The 20,269-nt window shown below is 34.7% G+C and overlaps 1 protein-coding gene across 4 annotated transcripts in view; it reads right to left on the bottom strand.

The window, feature by feature from the left end:
* C1GALT1 (core 1 synthase, glycoprotein-N-acetylgalactosamine 3-beta-galactosyltransferase 1) overlaps positions 1–20,269 on the bottom strand; it is a 32,691-nt gene that overhangs the window by 5,384 nt on the left and 7,038 nt on the right. For 3 of the 4 annotated variants that reach the window (XM_087423394.1, XM_004431383.3, XM_014788198.2), the window contains exons 2-3: positions 8,531–8,767; positions 4,382–5,049 (exon numbers count right to left, since the gene is read on the bottom strand). In XM_087423394.1, the coding sequence (XP_087279520.1) occupies positions 4,382–5,049; positions 8,531–8,767 (905 nt within the window). Of the gene's footprint in view, positions 1–1,343; positions 1,439–4,381; positions 5,050–8,530; positions 8,768–20,269 lie in introns of those variants that run through there. The other variant, XM_087423328.1, reaches the window with a different exon arrangement.

Below are 20,269 nucleotides of genomic sequence, written 5' to 3'. Positions count from 1 at the left end.
ATTTCAAGTGCTCAATAGTCATATGTGGTTAGTGGATACTATACTGGCCAGTGCATATTAAACTAAAAGACTAGAACAATAGCAGTTAATTTTAAATTGCTGATCCTCTCTGGAAGCAATTTTATATGACTTGAAATATTGCAATAATATTTTTAATAAGATTTACTGCCTTAATTATGTTACACTCTATTTGCATTATTGCTTTTTTACTGGATGGCTAGGATACTGTTATTATTAAGCATTATAAGCAATAAAAGACAATAAAACAGCTATAATTATTAGAAACAAAATAGTTCTTTGCATATGATTATGATTACACCAAAAACTCAAGAGTGTTAAGTGAAAAATCATCAGAAACAAAGAATCCAAGAACAGGGTCAGATTTTAAAGATACTTTAAAAAAAACAACAGCTTTCCTATATACCAGTTAAAAAGTTTTAAGAAAGAGCCCAAATAGAATAGTGACAAAAATATTAAATACCTAGGGAGATACTGAAGAAGAAATAAAGGTCTGAAGAAAACTATAAAACTTTACTAAGAGACCTAAAAGATAACTTAAAAAATCCTGGGCAAAGATATCTATTGTCCCTAAATTAATAAATTTATACACGGATAAAGACATGAGAGTTGCCAAAACATTCAGAAAGAAAGAGAGAGAGAGAAATAAAGGAGAGAAATACACACTCCTAGATTAGTAACTTAAAAATTTTGTAAAGCTACAAGGTTCAAAACAATATGGTGCTGAGCCAAAACCAAATAGAACAATGGAGCAAAACTGAAATCTGAGATACCGATCCTACTAGAAGTAATGCTATATGTATGATAAAGGAGGTATTTTAAATCAGTAATGAAAGTAAGACTCAATTAAAAATGGTACTGGAGAAACTAGTTACTTTGGAAAAACCAGGAGCTCTCTACCTCAACCATATACCAGTAAGTTTCAGATGGATTACAGTTAATGTTAATAAAACCAAAGAATAGAATAAATCGTATTTGATCATTTCTGACCTACGAAAAAGGCAATTTCACATGTAGAGGGATACATATGATTTATGTATATATAAATAATTATACATCTATTTTAAATCCACTGTATTAAGCCTGCAAATTCTTTGGTTAGACTTTATTCTTAGGGAACAGACTCACTCCTAGGGAAGTGAGAAGGTGTTGTGAGAAGGGAACTATATGAAGAGTAAGTTCTAAACAACTTACGAACCAATTATGTAATTCTTTGATCAACTAGAACATCTCACACCCTAACTTGCTAGGTAAAATTTTTCTACACTGTATTTCTAGTGATTACTGTAGAAAAAAAGTGTATTTACAAAATTTAGGATCGCTTTGAAAATAGTAACTCACTTAGGGAGACGAAAATTTATTAAATTATGGATGAGTAATAATAGAAGTTTGACTTCACATTGGGTTTATATAGAAGTTCCTGAAAGAGAAGAGGCAACATTAGAAGTTGGGTCAATTTTGGTACTTCTATGTCTATTCTATAGTCTTCAATATAACTGAATAAATTTTATAGAAAGAACAAATTTTATAGAAAGAACATAAATTTTGCCATCCATTTTAAAAACCATTATAATTTAAATAAAAGATGCACTATAGAAATATTTATTTTGTTTATATAAAGCATACTGTTAGGTATACTCTATTTGTAGGTTTGTGGGCAGTACTCTTAAAAGGAAAGAAGGTTATTTTACTGGTTACACAATAATGACAATTATGATGTCCCTTTGCTATCATTACATGTGTACCCAATATCAGATACCCTCAGTAAAATCTTATATGCATTCAGGTGTATTTGCTATATGCATTTGTAATGTTCTTAAGTTTGGGTATAATTTCGTATGGGAAGGGAAGAGGTCAAGTAATCTTGGAAGCGTCAGAATATACTAAGAAAAGTTTACATCAGAAAAGCATTCAAAACCCAATATTATCCACTCACCATTAGTTCCCAGCGAGAAAAAAAAAAAAAAAACGTTTTCCTTTTACTAAGAGGTTTCTGAGGATTGAATGTATAACTTTTTAAAGAGCATTTATAATGAATTAATCACTGCTATGAAGGCTATAACAAAAAGCATTCAAAGTAGTATGTCATTAAAACAAAACAAAAATAGACTATCAAAAGGCAGACGGGAATACATTTGTTTTATAGTCTAGGAAATTGTTGCATCTACAATAGCAATAAAATGTTAGCATAAGGGTTCAAACAGCTTAATTATATAGAACTGAACTTTAAAATGTTTTCTTATTTAAGTGGAATTCTATTCCAACAACAGAATATTTATTCTAACATATCCTCCTAACCCCCTTCTTCGGGCACATATCCCATTAATTGTAGAGGAGAGCTCATGATGGAAGTGACAAGAGCTTTGAGAATCAGAGTGATTTGCAATACTGTGTACACTACTTATCAGGATAGGCAAGTTATCTGACTTTCCTGAGCCTCAGTTTTGTCACCTATTAAATGCAGAATTACTCTAAGGATTAGCTATCGTACCTGTATAAGTACCAGGAACACACTGGTGACTGACAGCAGAAGCAGTCGTGATTTGCTTCAAAGTATCTTTTTAAAGTGGATTACCTAAAGCTTGGGTCACATGTTCTAGGTCAAGGTTTGTTAACCCCCGTGCTACTGATATCTTGAGCCAAATAATTCTTTGCTGTGGGGGGGGCTGTCTTTTGCATTGTGGAATGTTTAGCATCTAGTGGGCAGAAACCTGTGGGTTTCTAGTGGGTTTCTATACACTAGATGCCAGTAGCAACCTCCCAGCTGTAACAACCAAATATGTCTCCAGACTTTGCCAGAAGTCCCTTGGGAGGCAAAATTGCCCCCAGTTGAGAACCACTGTTCTAGATGATGATTTGAAAACAATGGCTTGTAAAGAAGAGAATGGTAGCATGAAGTGTCTTATTTGTATCTTAGGACCAGAGAAAAGAATGCATAGAGTACTAGTGACTTCCCTAAAGGCATTATTAATCAATAACAGATCTGAGTCTAAAAGCTAGGTTTCGAGATTCCTGGTCTCCCTCAGCCATTCATTGCTGCAATGCTCATAATAGTGAAAAACTTAGCAACAATCTACCAAATGTATATCAGCAGGAGAACAGATAAATTATAGTTTATTCATACATTAGACTATTACACAGCAGTCTAAAGTAATGAAACAGATACATTAATGTTAATAAATTTTAATGTGTGAAAAGGGCAAATGGTACAAGGATACATATGGTAAAATTCCATTTATTTAAAAACCTGCAAAACAATATATTATTTAGGGGTACATAAACATGTAGGTAAAAATATAAAAACATGCATGGTAATGATAAATATTAAATTCCTGAGAGTGGTTAACTCTGAAGAAGGAGGTAAGAGCACTGGATTGGGGAGGGTACACAGGCCTCAACTATATCTATACTTTCTTCTTTAAAACAATCTGAAGCAAATGGGGCAAAACGTTAATATTTGGCAAAGCTGGTTGGTGGGTACAAAATATTATATTCTTCTCAAATATCTGTACATCTGAAATATTTAATAAAATAATACACTTTAGATAAAATTCTCAAGATTGTCAGCTAAGGTGTAAAATGAAAGCTAAGGCTTATTAGGTGCTTACTGCATGATAGGCACTGTACTATACCGTAATTACAACTGAACGATACAGGTAGATTAGATCTATTTTACAAACAAGAAAACCGAGGCTCAGAAGTTGCGCAAATTCTGTCCACCCCAGGTCATTCAACTATTAAGTGAAAGGGCAGGATTTGAACATAAGACTGAGGTTCAGAAAGACCTTTCATGTGTTGTTCCTGAAGACTAGAAGGCTCTTTACCCAGATCGTCACACAGCCTGCTCTCTAACCTCACTCAGGTTTCTGTCCGAGAGTCTCCCCATAGAGAGGCCTTCCTTAATCACCCAAACTAGAGTACCCCACTCCACTGCAGGTCACTCTCCATCCCCTTACCTGGCTTTATTTTTCTTCAGGGCACTTACTACTACCTAAAATCATATAATATCTTGACTAGTCTGCCTGTTTATTGTATGTCTCCTCATCCAGAAGGTAAGTAAGGTTCATGAGAACTGGAACTTGGCCATATTTATGCTATATTCTCAGTGCCTAGCACACAGTAGTATTAGTATTTGTTGAATGACTATTGCTGACACTCCTGTTGTCATCTACTTTGTTAAATTGCCACTCTATATAAAAAAACTAAGGGTTAAATCATTATGACCTCAATAAAATAATTGAAAAAAAAAAGACTAAGGGAGATTCTTAGTTATTGGTACTAAAGAAACACATATTAGCCAGTTTTTTAAAAAAAGTAAACAAAAGTAAAAGTACTTATACAGTAATAAAATTTCTAAACTTACCTCTACAGTAGGATAATAGTTATAATTCCAGTACCAAAAGGTTCTAGGTAGATAACTCTTGATTAAGTGATGTTCAGGTACAAAGGGATGAAAAGTTTCTTTTCCAGTGGGATCTCTGGAATCTCCTGCTTCTACATTTACAATTTCCATGCATCTCCCCAGTGCTAAATCTTCAATGGAGGAGCTATGTGTACATTTGTCTGTTTTAAATGCATCAACAAATCTCTTCAAGGCTTCTTTGCTCAGTACATATCCTGCTCCTCCACTCATGTAGCCCTGCTTTACAAAGGGCTTAAATCTTCTCCCAAAGTAAATGGGTTCTTCAGGATTGTATTTTGAGAGAAGCCATCTCAAATTGTCTAGTATAACATACGTATCATCATCTGCTTTCATAAACCAATCAGCATCTTCTAAATAATGATCGTGAACATACTGAAAAGCTTTAATTGTTTTCCAGTATAGTTGGTCTCTGCCTTCTCTGGTTTTCAATCCCACAGCAGGGAAGTCTTTATTTTCTTCTGAACTCATAAACAACACTTTATTACAACGCTGGGCCCATGTAGCTTTGACATGTTTGGCCTTTTTCTCTAGATTTTGAGGCCCTGTCATAACCCAGCAAAGAATTTTAACCTTTTGATAGAGGTTTTCAGCGACGTCTGTGTTCTCATCTATTAAACAAAATTTTTTAAAGTTATATTTACATAGATGTAAAATCCAAATAAATTATATTGAAGAAGATATTTTCTTAAACAATTTCAAAGACTCCCCCCCTTCTATTTACCTCTCTACAATTAGTGATTTAGCTGAAAGAAATCAAAACTCAACCTAATATGAATTGACATGCTGACTGATTGGTTTCATGTCAATCTTACCCAGGAGATCATTGGAGCTAAAAAGAGTTGTCACTATGACTTAAATTCTTACTATTTGAACTGTGGTTCATTGACCAAACAGTATCAGCAAGATCTGGGAGCCTGTTAGAAATGAAGCATCTCAGGCCCTACCCCAAACCAACTGAATCAGAATCTGCACTTTAACAAGTTCTCCTGGTGATTCGTACACAAATTAAGCACTGCCTTATATAGTCTCTGTTTTTCACTTTATTCTACAAAGAAAGCTTCAGCTGTTTCTCAACAGAACATTGACAGGAATTTCTCACTGCTCAGAATAAGCTTCTGAAGGGCAGGAAAGACATGCTGCTGAAGTGGCAGTTCACTGTGAAGCTCACACAAGTCCACTGTTATGAATTTCTATAAGCACCCTGAAGTGGTTTTACAAAGGCTTTCATGACCCCAGTTCAGAGAAGAGTTAATGTAGAGTTGAGATTACTTCTGATAGTAACATACCTCCTTCCAAAATGCAGATCCACCAGTTAGAAACAGAACAGAAGAACAGGCAGAGGTAATATTTCCAAGATTGTCTAGAGCACTGTTTTTCAAAGTACCAGTTTGCAAAGAAATAAGGAATTTATGCCAGAATATAAAGCAACATACTACTTTTTTCATCGAAGAAGTCTTGCTACCCCCCAAAAAAGTCCACTTAACTAAGCAGTGAGCTTAATTAACTGACTTACATCCTGGGGCAAGTTTGTTATCTGGGTACAAATAGGTAACAAAACACAGGCTGTCAGGCTAGGACCACATTTTGAGTAACACTGGTCTAGAGGACGAGTCTAATTATAAGATTCTAGATCAGTGCTTGGTGAAGAATCAATTTTTATTTTCATTAGTTAGAGACATATACTTTAGAAAAATAAAATAAAAAAAAGAAATAAAAAATACAAGCCCCCAAAAGTTTTTATTTTTAGATTTAGACAAAATTACTCTGTCAAATTACCATAAAAGTTTCAGTTTAATCCTGATTTCAATACTTATTTAGTTGTGGACCAGCAAGAGCCTGCAAAACCACACTCTGTGTAGTGATACTCTAGGCAGAATGCTGAGGAATCATATCCTTAAAGTTAAGGTCAACCAGTGAGTTACAAAAGCTCAGACCTGTGAAAAATGAACAACTGAAGGCATAAATTTCTAGTTAACTGACTGAGAGGGAATAGAAGGGAAGGTTGGGCAAAGGCATAAAAATATTCTCATGCCTCTCTGAATATCAAGAATACACAATCTCAAAATAGACAAAAATTACCCTATTGTCAGTCAGAGAGCATTCATGGTTCATATACTTGAAGAGCCCAATCTCCAACATACAGATACACCAAGTCCTGGATGGATAAGGAAAATGCTGGATGCTGGAAGCCTCCATATGTTTCACTTAGAGCAAGAAAACCTTCTCCCCACTGCTGTGATCTGGTAGATATTCTTTCTCATTCTTTTAATTATGCACTCATTAATTACTTTGTATAGGCATGTACTGGCACAGAAGATGAAAAGATGAATAAGACAAATGTCCTGCTACAGAAGAATTCACAGTGTAGTAAGGAAGCTTGGCATGCAAATCAATACTTGCCACGTACTAAGAGTTGCTATAATGGAGGTATGTACAAAGGGTTCAATGTGCTAAGGAAAAAGAAAGCAGTAGCTGATAAATCCTATCAAGCAGCAGAATGGAAACCTGAGTAGAACAGAGAAAGGGAGATAAAGCAATACTAGGAAAAATAAGAGATGATACAGAAAAAAGGTCTTTAAATGAGTGGACACTCACTAGAAGAAAGAACAGAAGACATGGTGAAGTTTGGTTGAATGCAGGTACATGAGTACAACTAAAGGAAAAATGCACTATGGATTGAGAGAAGAAATCTGAAAAATGGTAAAGAAGTAGAATTGCTGGAATTTAGTGACAAATGGGATTGACTGGTAAGCAAAGGAAAGCATCTACCATGACTTCACAGTTTCTGGCTTAGGCAGATGGTAATGAGCTATATAAAATAAAGAATATAGGAAGAAGAGCAAGTTTTAGGAGTAGGAAAGAAAAGAAAAGGAATTTGATTTACACATGTTAAATCTAAGACAAATAGACAGATTTTTAGCATACCCTACATTTCGTGGACCATGGAGCAGGACAAGTAGGTGCCTAATATATGTAGACGCCTCGTTCCAACTGATCATTTGAAGACCTGGAGTGATGCTACAAAGCAAGTGCACAGTGATCAAACTGCTCTATGATAAGAACACAGAGCACCTGCTCAGAGCTGAATCACTGTTATATAAACATACAACACGACATAATCTGTAATAGTATGCATGTGCTTGCTAGTTCATAAAACTCAACCAGGATTTGTCACCTGGCCCTTCAACCTCTGCTTGAGGCAGGGAAGAAGTAATTTACTCCCAGAAAGATAAGACAAACAACTCTTAATGAAGACCCTCTGCATCCTAGAATTCCAATTGTTTTCTAGCTGTTTGTACTCTCTTCTGTTAAATAAATCACAATTTGCAGAGATCTGTGAATTGTGTTAATGTCTTCTCATAGTGTCTGGAACTGGGCTGAAGATAAAGACAGAAAGGAATAGATAGAAATTAAAATTATGGGGGTTGATGATATCACATAGGCAAAGAAAGAGCCAAAGGACAGAAACTTGGAGAAAACCAATATGTAAGGGGCACACAGAGGACTCAATCGAGAAAACGTGGTTAGAGACAGGAAGCCAGCAGAAAGGGAGGTCACGATAACACATCCCTAGTTCTCTACTTCCCCAGTACTTTATACCTCTCAAAAGGAGAAAAGATTAGTTATATTAGCTCCTGATAAAAATATAAACTGAGATTTATCTATACCTTTTGAGTTTCCCTAGAAAAACAAGACTAAGCAAAAACTAAGACCAAAACAAGACAAAAGCAAAAACCAAAGACAGAGATATACAGCATGATAACAAAATTAGACTAAATGAAAATTTTCAGAAATAAGTCTAATCTGAAAAGTTTTGCCTTTTCCAAAATTACAGTTTTTGAACTGTTTCTATCAAAAATAAATTCAAAATTTATACTTTACCCCCTAAATAAATCTGGGTCTTAGCAATTTCCTTCTCCTGAGGCAACCCAAGAATTGTCATTTAGTATCTGGAATTAAGCTCATTTTCATCAAAAGATATAGTGTGATATAACAAAATTCATATAAATAACTATTTCTAATTCTCTCAACACTTACATAGACTGCAAAATACTGTTTATGTTTACTCCTTAATAAAATAAATCATACCTTTATGTTGGCTAGCATCTGCATTGAAGTTCATCTGTCCTTCTAGATGATTCTGTCCATTATCATCTGAATGCCTAGCATGAGGATCATTATGAAGAATATTAGGCTGGGTGTCAACTTGTTCTTCTAATAAAATACTAAATAGCTGAGAACATAAAACAAATCCAATTGCTGATCCACAGAGGAAGGTTAAAAAATTCAGCCAAGATTTAGGGGCCATTTCCCGAAAGTGTATTTCTGTAAGAAAAAAATTAGCAGGATGTTACAAATTATAAAGCAATATACATACCAAGGGTAAAAAGTCTGATAATTTTAGCTGTACTTGAAAGTTAATTCCTTCCATATAGGAGAACATTCTAAGAGTATTTCACTTTATGAGTTTATCCTTCTATTTGCTGCTAAAATTATGGACAAGTCAATAAAATAAATGAGTAGTAACTAGGATAATCATTGCTGGGGTAGGGCATGGGTAAACATGGACATGGGTAAATATGATTCAATCAGAATCACTTGAGAAGCATTTTAAACATACAGATTTCCAGGCTCAACATTTGAGATTTCAGATGCAAAAGAAGTGCTGGGACAACTAAAATTTATATTTTTACTTTATTTTTTAAGAGACAGGTTTGCACAATTCATTGTAAAAAAAAAAAAAAAAGAAAAAAAAAAATCAAGCAATACAGAATTGTAGGAAGAAGAAAGAAATCATCCCAAATCCCATCACCCAGAAACAACTATCATTAACATCTGGTTATGTTACAGATGTTACAGATTACAGATATCATAACAGATATAAATAATAGAGATGGAAGGAGAGAGAATTATAGCTAACGTTTGAGCCCTATATTAAGAGCTTTAGATGGATTACCTGTAAACCATTAACTAGGGACAATTAATCCCATTTTACAGACGAACTCGGACACAGGAAGGTTAGTAACCCTCCCAGGGTCACACCAGCGATATGAATCAAGAATTCAGATTCTTAACTATTTTGCTATAATTTTACAGAATTTGGATTATATTAGTCATGCTATTTTAAAGACTTAACATATTAAGTTTGATTTACTTGAATTTATAGAAAAAAGGGAAATTAAATGAATCTAAATGAAATTTGAATGTCAGCTAAACATTTATAACATGACTCCCCTCCTCTAAATAATCCCTCTGAAGGAAAAGATTATGAAAAACATAAAACAATTGGAGTTATGTACAAGACTTGTATGATTAAAAACTAAATAATACTGATGAAAAAAATCAAGACCTAAATAAATGGAGAGACAGACCATGTTCATGGGTTAGAAGACTTAACATAGAAAAATATCAATTCTCCCCAAATTGATACACAGGTTTAATGCAATTTCTAACAAAATCCCTTCAAGATTTTTTGTAGATAAACAAGATCATTCTAAAATTTGTATGTTAAGTCAAAGGAACTGGAATAGTTACAACAATTTTGGAAAGAAGAATAAAGTGGGAGGAATCAATCTACCTGAGTTCAAGACATCACATAGTGACTGACATCAAGACTGTTTAGTACTGGTGGAGGGACAGACTCACGGATCAACTGAACAGAACAGAGAACCCAGAAACAGACCCACATAAATATGTTCAACTTATTTTTGACAGAGAGACAAAAGTAATTGAGTGGAAGAAAGATAAGACCTTTCAATAAAAGGTACTGGACATCCCTAGGCAAAAATATAAACCTTGACCTAAGTCTCACACCTTATACAAAAATTAACTCAAAATGGATCATAGATTTAAATGTAAAACATACAACTACAAAACTTTCAGGAAAAATATAGCAGAGGGGCCAGCCCGGTGGCACAAGCAGTTAAGTGCGCTGCATTCCACTTCAGTGGCCCGGGGTTTGCAGTTTCGGATCCCGGGTGCACACCCACGCACCACTTGTCAAAGCCCGGCTGTGGCGGCGTCCTATGTAAAGTGGAGGAAGATCGGCATCGATGTTAGGTCAGGGCCAATCTTCCTCAGCAAAAAAAGAGGAGGATTGGCATCGGATGTTAGCTCAGGGCTGATCTTCCTCTCACACACAAAAAAACAGTAGGAAAATCTTCAGGATTTAGAAGTAGGCAAAGAATTTTTAGATTTGACATCCAAAGCACAATTTACAAAAGGGAAAAACTGATAAACTGGACTTCATTAAAATTAAAAACCTGCTCTGTGAAAGACCCTACTGAGACTGAAAAAACAAGCTACAAACCAGAAGAAAATATTTGCAAACTACATATCTAACAAAAGAACTTGTCTTTAGAATATATAAAGAACTCTCAAAACTAGCAGCAGAAAAATGAACAAAAATTCAATTAGAAAGTGCACAAAAGATTGAACAGACATTTCACTGAAGAGGATGTACAGATGACAAATAAGCACATGAGAAAATGTTCAACATCATTTGCATTAGGAAAATGCAAATTAAAATTAAAATGAGATATCTCCACATACCCATAAGGATGGCAAAAATAAAAAACAGTGATACCACCAAATGGTGATGAGGATGTGGAGAAACTAGAGCACTATATATTGCTGGTGGGAATATAAAATGGTGGCCAGTCACTATGGATCAAAGGTAACTATGCAGAGAAAAACATGTTCTGACTCACAAAACTAACCCAACTTCTTATCGAAGTGAACTATTCACTCTGACAAAATGGGGAAAATGACCAAATTTGAACGATATGCCCCCAACCTAGTAAAGCCCCTCTACCTCCTAGAGTCTTAAAAGAAATCACAGAACAAGTCAGAAACAAAATTCCTACTCGCAGCTGTCCAAGGTCCCAGCTCCTCAATTCACCTCTCTCAGGTAGCTAAACGGCTATAGAGAAACTATCAGCCAGCAGCAGCACAAATCTCTAGCTCAAATTTTAAAGGAAAGATCCAAATGGTGCATAAAACAATTGTTTATATGTGGAAGGTAATAAAAAACATTTCTATCTACATAATTTTTAAGCAAGACTAGCTAGAATTGATTCTATTTAAAAGTGAATAAACAGAAATACATGGAACTTACATAAAAATCTTGCAGTGGAAAAAAAAATTAAACATAGGATGCAAAAGATAGGTGAAAAGCACCGTCCTGAACACTTACTCCATAAAGAAGAAAATCATAAGCTACATAGGACCATGTATTCTCCTAGAAACTGAAAAGATTAAAGCAATTATTGAGAAGATGATAGTTACGAAAGACAACGGAGAGCCAACAGAGAGAATTTATTTCCCAAAAGAGAACAGAACAAATGAAATAAGAAAAAACTCAGATATAATAAAAGAAAATGCACTGAAATGGAAGCCACACATCTGACTATTTAAAGGTCTCATATAAAACCCAGACAAACCTAATATATGGATCAGTACTGAGAGACATCTTGAACTTCACTCTTAAAAAAACAAAAAACAAACTCTAAGTATCCAGGAAAAACAAGCAAGTCAAAGGCAAAATATTAGGCAGAACTACAAAGGAAAAAAATACTAGGGAGCTTTCTCATCTATAAGATTATACGCTAAAAGAAATGCTGCAAAAACCCAAGCATTTTGAGGGGGAAAACATAAGCCCTTAGACTTAAAAATTCAGCAAGTTGTCATCCAAGAATCAAGATAATAGGAAGACATTTTCAAATATGCAAGGACTCAGTATCCATATACCCTTGATACACTACCTACTTAAAGATATAATTCAGCTAAGAGCTAAATCCAAATTAAAACAAACACCTCAAAATTCACAAATGAATCAAGCACACAATGAAAGTGTTAACATACAACACGAAAGGTTGTAATCCTTCCCAATATAGAACTGTGGAGTAATTGTGTGTGGTAATTATGAAACAAAGCAGAAATGTTATTATCCTGGAAAGAAAAGCTACATAGGATAAAACGATAATAGTAATTTAACTACAAGAAACCTAGGCAGAAAAGGCATATCCTGTGAAGGAAAATGGAGAGGAGGGTGAGAGAGAATGTGCTAAGAAGTATGTGTTCTAATTTCATCAGAGGGGTAACTCAGAGTTGGTATTTTTAACTTTAATTATAAAAATCTTCAAATACAAACAAAAGTATAACAGTGAGCCAACCCCCACATACCTATAACACAGATTGAATTATAATTTTAAAATTTGCTATATTTACTTCATTTATTATTTCTTCGATTACAAAATTTTAATGCAAATCCCAGACATCAAGTCATCTCATCTCTACACACTTCAATATACGTCTCTGGAAATATGAACTTTTTCTTACAAAATGCCTAACGAAATTATCAATGTCTACCAAAAATAACAATAATTCTTTGAACTCATCCAACCCACAGCTGTAATCAAATTTCTCCAACTGTCTTCTATAATCAAATTGCCTCAATTAACTCACAAATATCTTTTTTACAGTTCACACCAAGATTCAAACTATACCCACATTCATAGATAAAATGAAAAAACAAGAGAACACATTATATAACAAATAGCTATTAAACACGTAAACCTAAATGAAACTCATTTCTCTAAAAAAGCAAATTATCGGGGGCCGGCCCTGTAGCTTAGCGGTTAAGTGTGCACGCTCTGCTACTGGCGGCCCGGGTTCGGATCCTGGGCGCACACCGACGCACCGCTTCTCCGGCCATGCTGAGGCCGCGTCCCACATACAGCAACTAGAAGGATGTGCAACTATGACACACAACTATCTACTGAGGCTTTGGGGAAAAAAAAAGGAGGAGGATTGGCAATAGATGTTAGCTCAGAGCCGATCTTCCTCAGCAAAAAGAGGAGGATTAGTGTGGATGTTAGCTCAGGGCTGATCTTCCTCACAAAAAAAAAAAAGCAAATTATCAAATCTGACTCAAGATATAAAACCTAAATGGACAAATAATCACAGAGGAAATAAAGAACGTTGTCAAAGAGCCAGACTTCAAAAAGGTCCAGGTTTCTCCAGGATAAAATACTTCAATCTTCCCAAAAACATAATTTTTATGCTACATAAGTCATTCCAGAAAATTAAATAGAACTTAACCAATTCTTCTTTTATGTAAAAGCTTGATACCAATATCTGACAGAGCCCCCAAAAATAGCACAGAAAACCTCAGTCTAATCTCACCCCAAAATAATAAATTATCAAAGAGAATGCAGCCCAAACATTAGTGGTTATCTTAAATTGGAAGCAAACTCAGAGATGAGGTATTTGTGTGAAAGTGATTTATTAGAAAGTATTCCCTAGAAAAACTTGTAGGGAAGTAGGATAGGGAAGGGAAGGAAGCCAAGCAAGGGTAAGATACAAAAGTCCCATGGAGGGTAATTTTAGCTCACTCCCTCAGGGTAGTTCCGGAGGAATGTAGGCCACACTTCAGAGTTGTACCCATACAATCATTGGTTAAGGGCTGTCCTTAGGAAACAAATTTCCTAGGCACTTTCACAGCTTGTACATTGATAAAGCAAACTCTGGCAGTGTGAGGTCAGCCCTGCAACGAAGAACCTTAGGAGATAGATAATTGGGAGTGAAAAAACATCACGAGCCTGTGAGCAGGAAGAAGATACAGGCCTATGGACAGAGTATTAGCATCATCCACTTCAGTGACTTCAGGATAGGGAAAGTTAAAAACCACTTGGTTTGGATTTACACTATGGAATCCCCAAAAGGTTCAGCAATGAATCATTACGGTTAGATCATCCTATAGTGAAAACCACTGGTCATAAGCCCCAACATCATGTACAGAGATTTCAATTAGTTTTTTAATATCTACTCTAAAATATGAACAGCCAACTAAGTTAAGAATCACCAGATATTTAAAGGAAAGCCTCTAATATGAAAGAAAAATACCAAGATAGTCAAATGTAAGCAACTTGGAAGAGACTATGCAATGACATGAAAACTTAAAAAAAATCCCTCAAACTATCATTAACATCCTGAGAGAGAAAAAATGCCATGCCATTGCCTTCATGAGATAAGAACAAGTTACTAGCTTTAAAAAAAATTCTGAAAACAAAAACAACTCCTACAAATTAAAATACAAGAAAATCGAAAACCTCAATAGAACAGCTACAGGATAATGTTAAAGAAATTCCCCTGAAAGTGAGCAAAGTAAAGAGACAAGGGGATGGAAAATAAGAAAGAAGATCAATGATAACTAAAGATCAGCTTAGAGGTGCAGATAAAAGAGAGGGCTGGAAATCAACAACCAAATATTTCAAGGAAGTTTCCAGACTGAAAGGATTCAATGAAACCCAGCACAGTGAACAAAAACAGACTCATAAAAATACATTATCATGAAATTTCAAAACACTTGGGTCAAAGAAACCATTTTGTAAGCTTTCAGACAAAGGGACAAAAGGTCACATAGGAGAGATCAGGAATTAAATGATTTTGGACTTTCACACAGCAACACTGAAAGCTAGAAAGCAATGGAGAAACTCCTTAAAAATTCTGAGGAAAAATTATTTCCAACCTAGAATTTTATACCCAACCAAACTATCCAACAAATATGAGGGATGGGTAAAGATATTTTAAAGACATGACAGACTCTGGTCAGATCAATATTCAGTATATCATCGTGTATCTATTTTAAAGCACCAGTAGGGCAATGATGCAGAAATGTGGAGCAAGCTGTTAGAGATGGAGGTCTGCAGCCTGGGAAAACATTTAGTTAGTCACCTGTATATTTGAATTACAAAATTAAAATAAGAGTCAAATCTAAAATATGATCTAGCAAACAAAAAAAAGATCACTGAGGGGGCCAGTCTGGTGGTGTAGCAGCTAAGTTTTTGTGCTCTGCTTCAGCGGCCCAGGCTTCACCGGTTCAGATCCTGGGCACCGACCTACGCACCACTCATCAAGTCATGCTGAGCCAGCATCCCACACAGAGCAACTAAAAGGACGTACAACCATGACATACAACTATCTACCCCGGACTTTGAGGAGAAAAAACGAAAAAAGGAGGAAGACTGGCAACAGATGTTAGCTCAAGGCCAATCTTCCTCAAAAATAAATAAATAAATAAATACATACATACCATAAAAAAAAAAGAACACTGAGAAATTACTCAATGCAAAGGATACTCTTCTAAGTGCATTAAATTAATTCACTTAATCTTTCCACAACACGATACAGGCCAAAGGAGTTGTATAAATTCCTAATACTTTTAATAGTTTGCCATGTGGTCTGATACTAATAAAAAACTCAAAAGACAAGATTTTCTTTAGCATATTCCCTTATTTGCCTTTGAAGTTTAGTTCAGTGACTCAACTCTTAATCTAATCTAAGGAAATTATCTTAATAAAAAATAAAAAAGCATTTATGAACAGTGCCTTCACATAAGCCCTCAAGTATGTGCTAAACGAAAGATTCATAGCCAAAAATTAGAACCAAGAAAAGGGAAACTTATATAAACTAAGGTATACTCACTAAATAGAATATTACACAATCACTAAAATTTTCTTGAAGATTACATAATAACATGGAAAAATGATTAGAACACAAGTGAACAAAAAGGCAAAATTTTATACACAATGTTATTCCAACAACGTGCTTTAAAAAAGAAGCCATCTTAAAAAAAGAGACTAGAAAAAATATACCAAAATGTTAATTTCTAATTTCAATCCTAATTTCTAATTTCAGTGGTGAAATTAGGGGCAACTAAGAATATTGTTCTTTCCATATTTTTCCAAATTGAGTTTAATGAGTATATATTACTTGAGCAGCTCTCAAAAGTTTTAGTCTCCAGATTCCTTTAAACTATTAATTAGTGAGGGCCTCAAATAGCTTTTATTTATGTGGGCTATACCTATTGATTAGATTTTTACTAGAAATTAAAACTGAAGAGTTTTAAATATTTATTCATAAATAGTAATGACAAACCCACTATCTATTAAAATTTTATAGAAAATAACTATATTTTCTAAAAAAAATTAGTGAGAAGAGTCACATAGATTTAAACTTCTGCAAATCTCAGTATCTGGTTTAATAGAAGACAGCAGGATCTGAAATTTCATATCTCCTTCTGCATTCAACTTTTTGCAATATATTATGTAGCTTCTAAAAAAACCTGACTGTACACTTGTAAGAGAATAAGTGAAAAAAGCAAATAATATGTTGATATTAGTATAAGTACTTTTGACTTGATGAACCTCCTGAAAGGGTCTAAGAGATCTCACTTTCCCTGGACCACACTTCGAGAATTGCTGCATTATTCTGACTAAAAATGTTTTTCCCCAAAAATGTTAAATGGTGGCAGGTAGCTTGCTGGATCAAGAAATAAACAGGACAGAGGCTTGAGAGTTCTGATTTTTAGATGAATAGAACACAAAATGGAACATTCTATATTCAACCTCAGTTACTACAAAAGCTACAGTAATCAAAACAGTGTGGCACTAGCATAAAGATAGACATCTAGACCAATGGAATAGAACAGATAGCCCAGAAATAAACTCTCACACTTGTGGTCAAAAGATTTTTGACAAGGGAGCCAAGTACATTCAATGGGCAAAGGACAGTCTTGTTAACAAAAGGTGCTGGGAAAACTGGATATCCACATGCAAAAGAATGAAGTTGGAGCCTTACCTGACACCATATACAAAAATTAACTCAAAATTGATCAAAGACTTAAATATAAGACCTAAAACTATAAAACTCTTAGAAGAGAACATAGGACAAAAGATTCACAACACTGGAGTTGGCAATGATGTCTTGGATATGATATCACAGGCACAGGCAACAAAAGAAGAAATAGTCAAACTGGATTTCATAAAATTTAAAAAATTTGTATATCAAAAGACACTATCAACAAAGTAGAAAAGCAACCTACAGAACGGGAGAAAACATTTGCAAATCATATACAGTCACGCGTCCTATTAACGACTGGAATACGTTCTAAGAAATGTGCTGTTAGGCAATTTTGTCAGTGTGCTAACATCATAGAGTGTATTTACACAAACCTAAAAGGTATAGTCTACTACACACCTAAGCTATACGGTACTAAGCTTATGGGACCACCGTCACATATGTGGTCTGTCATTGACCAAAATATTGTTATGTGGCGCATGACTGCATCTGATAAGGGATTACTATCTAGACTATACAGAGAACTCCTAAGACTCAACAACAAAAAAAACAAACCACCCAATTAAAAAATAAGCAAAGGACGTGAAAAGACACTTCTCTAAAGAAGCTATACAAATGGCCAGTAAGCATGGGCATGTTGAGAATGAAAAGATGTTCAACATCACTGATTATTAGGGAAATACTAATCAAAACTACGAGATACCACCTCACATCCTTTAGGATGGCTGCTATCAAAAAAACCCCAGAAAAGAACAAATATTGGTGAGGATGTGAAGAAAGGAAACCCTTATACACTGCTGGTGGTACAGCCACTGTGGAAAATAGTATGGCACTTCCACAAAAATTAAAAATAGAATTACCACATGACCCAGCAATTCCACTTCTGGGTATGTGCCCCAAAGAATTGAAAGCAGGGCCTCAAAGAGATATTTGTACACCCATGTTTATAGCAACATTATTCCCAATAGCTAAAATGTAGAAGCAACCCAAGTGTCTCTCAATGGATGAATGGATAAGCAAAATGTGGTATACACATACAATGGACTATTATTCAGCCTTCAAAAAGAAGGAAATTTTGGGGCCAGCCCTGTGGCGTAGTGTTTAAGTTCAGCACCCTCTCTTTCGGCATCCTGGGTTCGTGGGTTCGGATCCCAGGCGCAGACCTACACCACTCGTCAGCCATGCTGTGGTGGCTGACGAGTGGTGTGACCCACATATAAATTAGAGGAAGACTGGCACAGATGTTAGCTCAGGGCTAATCTTCCTCAGCAAAAAAAAAAAAAAAAAAGAAGGAAATTTTGACATATGCTACAACATGGATGAACCTTGAGGACATTATTCTAAGTGAAATAGGCCAGTCACAAAAAGAAAAATATTATGTGACTCCATTTTTATGAGATAATTAAAATCATAAAGACTGAAAATAGAACGGTGGTTGCCATGGACTGGGTTGCGGGGAATGAGGAGTTACTATCTAATTGGTATAGAGTTTCAGTTTCCCAAGATGAAAAGAGTTCTGGAGACAAATGGTGGTGATGGTTGCACAACAATATGAATGTACTTAATACTACTGAACTGTACATTTAAAAATGGTTAAGATGGTAAATTTTATGTGCATTTTAATTTAAAAAAACTCAAAACAAAAAAAACAATGATAAAGATGTTGATTTTCTCCAAATTAATCTATATATGTTATCCCAACTAAAATACAAGAAGACTTAAAAAAGTTAAATAACTTAGTAAAAAGTATGTTAAAAGTTTTGAAAAATAAACATGTGAGTATACCTGAGAAATTTCTGGAAAGGGGTCTGGGGGAGTAGACTAAGCCTACTAGACCCACTTAAAATTCAAGACTTTTAAAAATTAAATAATGTGGTAAAAATTATTCTAAATATTGTTTGGAAAAATAAACATGTGAGTATAAGTGGAAGATTTTTAAAAAGGGCATTGGGGGCTGGACTGTAGATTAGACCTACCAGATATTAAAATATATTACCTACAATAAACAGCAGTATAGTAATTAAAACAATTTGATATTCAGGTCAAACAGGCATATCAATGTATCTGTGAATCCTTAAAGAAATTTTTAAAACATGCTTTTGTTAATCAATACTAAAAACACAATGCTGAGAAACTTTTTTTCTCTACAACCAGACTGTCAGACTATGTTATTTGAAAGTATATCAGTGAGATTGGAACATCCCACTCCTGCATGGATGATAGATCATTAATGGAACGGAAGCAGCCTCAATTCCCAACTCAGAGCTTCACATAAAGGTTTCCCAGACACAACATTCCACATTTATCTTAACTTTGTAGTCTCCAAGGCAACAAGACTCTGAGTCTGCTTCTTGGCCCAGGCCCAATGCTAATTAACCCCCTGACACACATTCTTGCTGTGCTTTAAACCTATCAAATATTGCTTCATTTAAATTTTGTATAAAATTCACCCTTCTCCAAAATTCTACAATAACCCTGTCCCCTCTCTATTTAGAAAATGCTGGCAGTTCCTCTGGTCTGTGGTCTCCCACACAGCAGCAAGTTAATTAACTTTGTAAGCCTAAAGATATATATCCCTGGTGGTCTTTATCAGATGAAAATAGTCTATAAGAAAAAAAAGTTCATGGAAATTTCATACATAATACACGTAGCATGTCAATGAAGAAAAAGATGGTTTATTCAAGAAATGTTATCTTTCGTGAAAAAGATAAAAAACAACCAGCTGGATCCCTACCTTTCTCTTTCAAATTCCAAATGTTTGTAAGATTTCAATATTTTAAAAAATGAAATTAAAACAAAACTAGAAGAAAACATTTTTTTACATTTTTATATCATGAACTGAGATCTTCCCAAAACTCAGAAGCTATGACTGTAGAAAAACTGTATGAGGTTATTCATTGGATAAATTTCTGGCAGTGAAATTGCTGGTTCAAAGGTATGTTTCTGTACAAAATGTTAAAAAAAAAAAATCTGTACAGCAAAACAATACCAAAAAGTATCATAAAGAAAATGACAAAAGATCAATCTAATATAAAAACAGATAAGGAAAAGAACGGATTTGCAGAAAAAGAAAATACTGTAGTCAAGGATGTTCAAATTTCACTCATATTAAAGAAAGGTAAATCAAATGAAGAGATACTATTTTTAATCATACTGGCAAAAAATGTTAAGTTTAGTTAACACCCA

This window comes from Ceratotherium simum, chromosome 1, assembly GCF_057802395.1.
Source record: "Ceratotherium simum simum isolate JZ-2026a chromosome 1, ASM5780239v1, whole genome shotgun sequence".
NCBI classification, from domain to species: domain Eukaryota; kingdom Metazoa; phylum Chordata; class Mammalia; order Perissodactyla; family Rhinocerotidae; genus Ceratotherium; species Ceratotherium simum.
Note: the sequence above shows the minus strand (reverse complement) of the source record. Positions and strands in the feature narration are given on the sequence as shown.